Source organism: Propithecus coquereli, unplaced genomic scaffold (assembly GCF_000956105.1).
Source record: "Propithecus coquereli isolate 6110/MARCELLA unplaced genomic scaffold, Pcoq_1.0 Scaffold343, whole genome shotgun sequence".
Classification (NCBI taxonomy): domain Eukaryota; kingdom Metazoa; phylum Chordata; class Mammalia; order Primates; family Indriidae; genus Propithecus; species Propithecus coquereli.
The window spans coordinates 1,892,484-1,899,956 of record NW_012149097.1 but is presented as its reverse complement, the minus strand read 5'-3'; the positions used below and the strand labels follow the sequence as shown (position 1 = coordinate 1,899,956).

At 47.4% G+C, this 7,473-nt stretch overlaps 1 protein-coding gene across 1 annotated transcript in view; it reads right to left on the bottom strand.

Moving 5' to 3' along the window:
- Window positions 1-4,578: 4,578 nt before the first annotated feature.
- The window catches only part of NAAA (N-acylethanolamine acid amidase), a 22,778-nt gene continuing 19,883 nt past the window's right edge, over window positions 4,579-7,473 (bottom strand). Inside the window, exons 10-11 of the mRNA XM_012650996.1 lie at window positions 6,227-6,304; window positions 4,579-5,236 (exon numbers count right to left, since the gene is read on the bottom strand). Coding sequence (XP_012506450.1) covers window positions 6,229-6,304 — 76 coding nt within the window. The 3' untranslated portion in view covers window positions 4,579-5,236; window positions 6,227-6,228. The remainder of the gene's footprint in view (window positions 5,237-6,226; window positions 6,305-7,473) is intronic.

Below are 7,473 nucleotides of genomic sequence, written 5' to 3'. Positions count from 1 at the left end.
TCAGGGGAAGCCGTCCAACCACCAAAATGAAACTCATCTGGCCGCCGCAGACAAAAACTCCAACACCAGGGACAAATATTTGTGTACACCCCTGGAAGATTTCCATACCTTTCAAGCAGACTCCTCCCGCTGTTGCTCCTTCTGACAGGTAGTACAACCTGCTTATCCACGGGCAAGACACCTGTTGTCCTGGCAGACCGAACCGCCACTGTTTGCCTTTATGGGAACAGCAGCCGCAGCTGGAGTGGCCAAGGAGGCGCGTCCCTGGGCCTGCAGCAGTCCTGGCTGCGGAGGCAGCAGGAGCCCTGGTGAAAACTAGCCACACTCGCCCTCTTACAGGAACAGTTCGATTCTTTGGTAGCGGTCCCCTTACAAAACAGACGGGCCTCGATCTTCTAACTGCAGCAGCAGGGGCACCTGCTTCTTGAAAGAACAGCACTGCTCTGTGTTAGCCAGTCAGGGTGGGTGCGGGACGTCAACGCCGTCCTGGAAGCCACCTCCAATCTATAGACACGATGCCAGACCTCTAGGCCCTGGCGGATGTCCTTAATAATTCCCTTGGTCACCCTATTACTCTGCATTCTGGGAATTCTTATATCAGGACCGATCCTCATAAATTTTCTAACTAAATTTATTGCATCCTGTCTAGAGGCCATCAAGCTACAAATGGTCCTAAGTTCTCCACCAGCCCTGGTGCCTCCCTCCTCTGCACACCTACAACTACAACAGCCTACTGAGAACATATACCGACGTCCCCTGGAGAGGCCCCAGAGAACCTACAAGAGGCCACCCTAATAGGAAATCGTCACCCCTTACTCAGCACGAAGCAGCCAGGTGAGTCGATGCCCCTTCCCAGTGATTTGGGCCTCTAGAATAGAGAGTGGGGAATGTTAGGTAGATAGTGAGGGACTCCGGGTCTCCCAGGGACGAAAGTGGGTGCTGTTGCCCCCATCTTGGTCCTGCCCAACCCTCATTCTCCATACCTGGGGGAGGAGGGAACACCCTACAAATCTGCCCATCGAAACTTGGCGCACCAGCTACAAAAGAATGCGAAGGACTTTGTAGCCCGCCTGCACAAGTACCATAAAATCCAGAAAGTGACCTAGAACTCACATGCATAGTTAAGGCTCAGGTCATGTGACTCCCAACTGTCCAATCAAAGTGGTTCCATGGTGACCTGTGAACCACAAGGGAGGTCCCTATCCAGGCGCCGTAGAATAAGATGCAGACCATAGCCAAGCTTTCTCTTTGCCCTTCCTTTTGCTTGCCCTGCTGTGACAATGGGTCTGGTCGTCATCCACGGCGTATGTACCATGCTCTGTAAACCTATGTCTCGCTCTTGCCCTATGATCCTATCTTTCTCTCCTCAATGAACCTCATTTTCGTGCTTGCCTAACTTTGGTGTGTCTGGTCATTCTTCCGCCATGGGCGCTCCAAGAACCAACATTTTCAGACTAAAACCTGACAAAAGGAGAAAAGGAAATGCAGAGAATTGAGAAGTAAGGGCACCAAAGCCATGGTTGCTCTATGGACGTGTGTTGGTCCCAGCAACTTAGGACCTTGGGTTTTTAACAGTGGCCTTGGAGGTGGGGAACAAAGGGACAAGGACCCGGGAAGGGTCCATACAAGAGGAAGGTCTAGGGTGTCCCAGCCTGTGGGGCGCATTGCCCGCCCCCCCAGAGCTCTTCTCTGGGCATGTGTAACCACACCTGCCCTCGTACAATACAAATGGAGGCCTCAGCTTACAGGCCACCTGTGTGGCCCCGGAACCTCACACGGAGAAACTAACACACACACTCTGTCTGGCAGACACGCCATCAGCCCAGGCCTTCGGGATCTCCATGAGCAAAGCCCAGTGAACAAAGACCTTACAACTGAAAATGGCCAAACACGCACAGAAACCTCCGTGAGTCAGCAACAAACAACACCTGAGGACTCGATCCTGGAATTTAGAAGCAGAATATAAAAATAAGTAGGAGTTAAGGAGCTTAATGAAACCAAAGAGGAGATCCAAGCATGGAAGAAGATGCTGTCATAAAAGGATCCCAGCAGATTTCAGAAAGTACCAAATAGACCATCTAAAGTAAAAACATTACCTTTGACATTAAAAACTCAATAAACCTATTAAAGAAATATTTCTGATTTGAGAGGGAAAAAATTTAAATAAATTACCAGGAATACATCATTGAAAGGGAAATCTACCCCTTTCTCACGCTCTTTTCAAAATCCCAGAGGTGACCAAGAGACACAGGGGACAGAAGGTGTAACATATACACTGTGGGGGTGGAACAGAGGGAATGGCCTGAAAAAATGGCGAAGAGATTTTTCTGTCTCCTTAAAACGTCCCCCGCTCTTTGGGACCTCCGTACCGGCACATCGCTGAGGCAGGTTAAGTCTTCTGTTAGGACCCCCAGGTGGAGCTGAGAACCCTCCCTTTAAAAGCTCTGTATTTCTGCCTCTGTCCAGGAAATTTGGGATTTTGAGACAAGAAGGTCTACCCTTTTTCCTCCTTTGCAAAGTAAACTCTCTTTCCTTCTTCCTCACAAGCTTGTCCTCGTTTTTCTGATTCGGCCTTGCGGACAAGTGGCTGAGCTTTCTGTAACAGGGGGGCAACATTTTACCTTCTACTTTTAGAGTTTTCAGCTGGGCTTAAGAATTGAACTGAATAAAACAAATAAATAGGAGAAAGACATACAAATTTATTTAATATAAGTTTTATGTGGCATGGGGCCCTCATGAGGAAATGAAGACCCAAAGAAGAGTCCAACACCTGTACGCTGAGTTGGCCAATGTAACTGTAGTTGGTAATTGTGCAAAAGGCACAGGGGATGGGGCGAGGTGGTTAGTTGGGTGGAGAAGTGAGTAGGAAGATTTGGTGTTGAGACTCAGAAAACAACCCCCCAAAATGAAGGCCTCAGAAGCAGAAGTTTTTCTCTGATCTTCTCCTGCCCTCCAGTCTCTCAGTCCTGGCCCCGGAAGCTAGCCATGGAAACCAGAACCCCATTTCCCCCAAAGCCAGCCATAAAACCCAAAAATATCACTCTAATTTTCCCTCTGCCCTTCCCTGTGGAAACTGGCCATAAAGAAATTATCTGACATGCTGTTTGAGTATAGGTCATGGGACCCCCATTCCGGAGAGGGTCCTGCAGCGGACGCAGAAGGAAGGAATTTATGCTCAGAAAGGCCAAGAAGAATCTAGACAGACAGGCCTTGGGTTTCCCCACTCAGTGTGTTAGCATCAGATCGATCCTTTTTGTTCGATCGCATTTCTACACAGCTGTCCATACTTTGCCGGACCCGAGCAAAATGAATAATTCCTCCTGTATCTTTGGGTCTTCATTCTGAAGATTCCCGTGTACACGTTAATAATAAATTTGTATGACTTTTCTGTTATTAATCTGCCTTTTTGTGAGTTGATTTTTCAGTGCGATTTTCCCTTTGCCCCTACATTGAGTTAGTTTAACAGGGGTGGTTTGTACAGAATTCTCTCGGCTTGGACCTCCCATCCTTGATGAGAATGTTATTTTTCTCCTGGTACACGGGGGACAGGACATCTTTCATATGGGGGTTTTATCTCCTACTTTCAGAAGGAAAATTGAGGGAGAGTCAGAGCGACTTTCTTGTCCCTGCTATTTTTTTAAGTGCCTTTAGTTCAAAATAATCCTTATCCCGAAGTGGTATATTTGGGGTAGCATGTTTTTTCTTTCTTTCTTTCTCCGTGGCAGTGATGGCGGTGTGATTGAGTGGCATGCTCTGACCTCCTTCTATATACTTGGAGGTCAGGAGAAAAGACGAAAAAGAGCAATTCTTAGATAACTGAGCACTTTCCAAAATTGAATAAAAGACATGCATTTGAAATTTGCGGAGTACGACAAATCCTAAGCAGGCTGAATAAAAAGAAATCTGCATTTAGACACAGTGCAGTCAAACCACATGGCACCAAGGACAAACATCTGCAAAGCAACCAGAGATTTAGACTAATTAAATCACTTTCCTGCCGAAAAGCCCTTGATGGCTTCGCTTTGGTTAAAATTAGGGTCGTCCCCAAATTTACATTAAAAGATCATGGTCTATTTTCAAGAAAACGAGAATGGAGCAAGACTAATGAGCAGAAATTTCTAGTCTCAATGGCAGCATGATGTATTTCGCATGAGTAGACTATTTTTGATATTTGAGTTTTAAAGGGGCATCGAGCAATGTTTCTCCAACACTGTCCGTGAATATTGTGGGCCACTAGAGCGGAATGCAGCAGGGCAGGGCAGGAGGCTCTGAGCCTGGACAGCACTTCTTTCTAGAAGTTCCACGTGCCTTTGTTCTGTTGGAACATTGGACAAGAACATCCAATCAGACCTCCTTTGTTCACATTTTAACCTGTTCCGACTTCATATTCAAAGAAGTTTCTTTCATGCACGTGTGAAAATCAAATTCTAGAAAGCAGCTGTTCACTCCCTCGAATCCAGACACTTAAACATCGCATCTAGGAGAGCCGCTTCCTCAGAAGAGCTGCTCAAAACTGAGGACTTCAGGGGTAAGAAAGTAGGGAGAACACAACACGAAATATCTTGGAAAAATCTTTTATTCTCCTTGCTAACATCTCTTTTGACATTCTATTAACTAAAGGTAAGTTACAATAAGAAATAATTTGGTTTCCTATTACTTTTGAAAAGCAGTAACAAAGTAGCTATTTAGGAAAAAGGAGGTCCCTTAGGTTTTTCAAAAAACATTAGAAGAAACATTACAAAAAATGAAGATCCCATTACATGGAAATACGTGATCAAAAGTCAGACTAACACACATTCAAACAGGCTCTATTCAAACTGGAGTTCTCATTTCTTTCAGAAGAACCTTTTCTCTTAGGCTATTCCAGAAGCACGTCACAATGAACAAAGAGGTCTCGCCAGCTCCTTCCTTTAGTGAGCACTGGGGGGTGATAACAGAAAGCTGGAACCGAAGCCTGAGGATATGGCTTGACGTCTGAGACCAATTATCTTTGAGTTTTTTCCAGCCGGGACAGAAGCTGAGCGAGGGTCAGGGCAAGCCCTGAAGGGAAAGGATGCAGGACAAAGCCTGTCATCCGCCTCACCACCCCAAGTTCCACAGTGATCCCCTGGCCCCGACTTCACAAGACTGGAAAGCTAAGTGAGGAAGACGCCTGTGTTGTTCATAATACCATGTTTTCACTTTGTCTTATTTTCCAAAGTGCAGCTCCTCAAGAATTTCATTTTTAAAAAATCATCTGTAAGGGAAGAAAAAAATAAATGCGTTTAATTCAATCACTGATTTTTAACATTCCCACGATAAGTGAATGACCACACATGGGGCCAGGTTTGCACACGCCGGAAGATCTTTGCAGTAGGACGGTGCCCCTCAGCAGGTGGCTGCCTCGAAGCTTTGATTTTAGGGACAGCAGTTAGGACTCCTGATTTCTCCTGGTGTCCTTCCCCTCACCGGTGGGCTCCCCACTGCCTGAAATAAATTCTGTGAGTGTCCTCTGCCTTCAGGATTTGTCCTCGGATACTGCAAAGGTGCTGGCCCCACGATGACTCTGGGGACACGCAAGTCTCACCAGATATTTATCAGTCCATGGAGCGAGCACCCTGCCCCGAGAGCACTTTTCATAGGGGCAAAAGGTACTCCTGAGTACTAGAAGACGGGTTTCCCTACAAACAATTCAAAATAAAATGTCTAATGATGACCATTAATCTGACACAAATGATAATCATATGCCAGATGCTTATCAGAAAGTACTACATATGTATAAATGTGAAGGATGCTACCATTTTCTGTGAGAAAGACCAGCGCATGGCTGGACGTGGTGGCTCACGCCTATAATCCCAGCACTTTGGGAGGCTGAGACAGGAGGATTGCTTGAGGCCAAGAGTTTGAAACCAGCCCGGGCAACAAATAGCAAGACCCCCATCTCTAAAAAAAAAATGAAAAAAAAATTAGCTGGGCGTGGTGGCCCACACGTGTAGTCCCAGCTACTTGGGAGGCCGAGGCAGGAGGATCGCTTGAGCCCAGGAGTTTGAGGCTGCAGACAACGGTGATCGCACCATTGCACTCCAGCCAGGGCAACAGAGTGAGACCCTGCCTCTAAGAAAATAAAATAAAAATAAACACACACCTCAGCACACACCCACCGCACCCCCTCTCCCCAAAACAACAACAACAAGAAACTTTAGCAAACTTTCGTCGCACAAGTGTCTCCACTCTTCTGCTCGCTTACTTTCAACTCAGGTTTCTGATCCTAGTCATGTACTTGTCTGGGTTGGCAGCACTCATCACCGTAGTATAAATTGTGAAGCTGAAAATAATGAGAGGCATTTTTATATACATGTCATTTTCCCTATTAGTCCAAAAAGGGGAAAAAAATACCAAGCACTTTCCCAACACTTGGGATCTAGGACAAGAACACAAATAGAGGCCCATTTATGCCAGAATATTTAAAATGTTTGAATTAAGAGGCCGAAGTGTTCTTTTCTCTTATTTTGACAGCACTGTGGAAGGTCGAGCTAGAATTTAATTCTCAGACTCCTCAGAGCTCCACGCTGTGGCAGGGAGGGAGAGCCCGCCCTTCGCCCTCACCCCTGGCTCTGTCCTCCCCGACGAGGGCCTCGCTTGCATGTGACACCTCAGCCTTCCCATGCCCCAGCAAGCAGCCACCCATTGGACCCCTCAGGACAGGGTGTCCCCAGGGGCTGCAGACCACAGGAGAACACCACCCAGGGAAGGGGACCACACGGGCCTCGGAAATGGGTTTGGGGCTGTTCTGGCCAAGAATTCCAGGGTCCTGGGTACTTGGGCCAGACTCTGGGTGGGCACATGTCCCTGGCCCAGCAGATTCCCTATACCAAGGGAGGGTCGCAGCTAGAGGAAGGCCAGAGTGGGGCCTCTACAGCTCAAGGATCAAGGCAGTGCCCACCCTTGCCCAGATCTAAGGATGAAAGGTGAGATGTCGTTGACTCCACACTCTGCGTAGCAGGAGACCTACACAACTTGAGCACGCGTGCACACACGCGTGAACACATGCTAGGGCCCATTTCCTGCGCTCCACTCTGCTGCCGCTTGTCTTGGAAACCAGCTGAGGTGCACACTCAAAGCATCTGGAGCTGGATTGTTCAGGAACAGGCTGAATTAGCGGCACTGGGCCCCACAGCCGATAGCACACCTGGCTGAAGACTGCACTGCTAGCAAGTGCAGAGCTCGTCAGGGTAACAGAGGCTCCCTGAACAGGACCTCAGCTGCTTGTTAACTTTAGTCACATTCTCCTCTCCATCACTGTTTTAATATTTTTTCTGTACTGGGTGCAGCGGCTCGTGCCAGTAATCCTAGCACTCTGGGAGGCCAAGGTGGGAGCATCGCTTGAGGTAAGTTCAAGACCAGCCTGAGCAAGAGCGAGACCCCGTCTCTACCAAAAAGTAGAAAAAATTAGCTGGACAACTAAAAATATACAGAAAAAAAAAATTAGCCGGG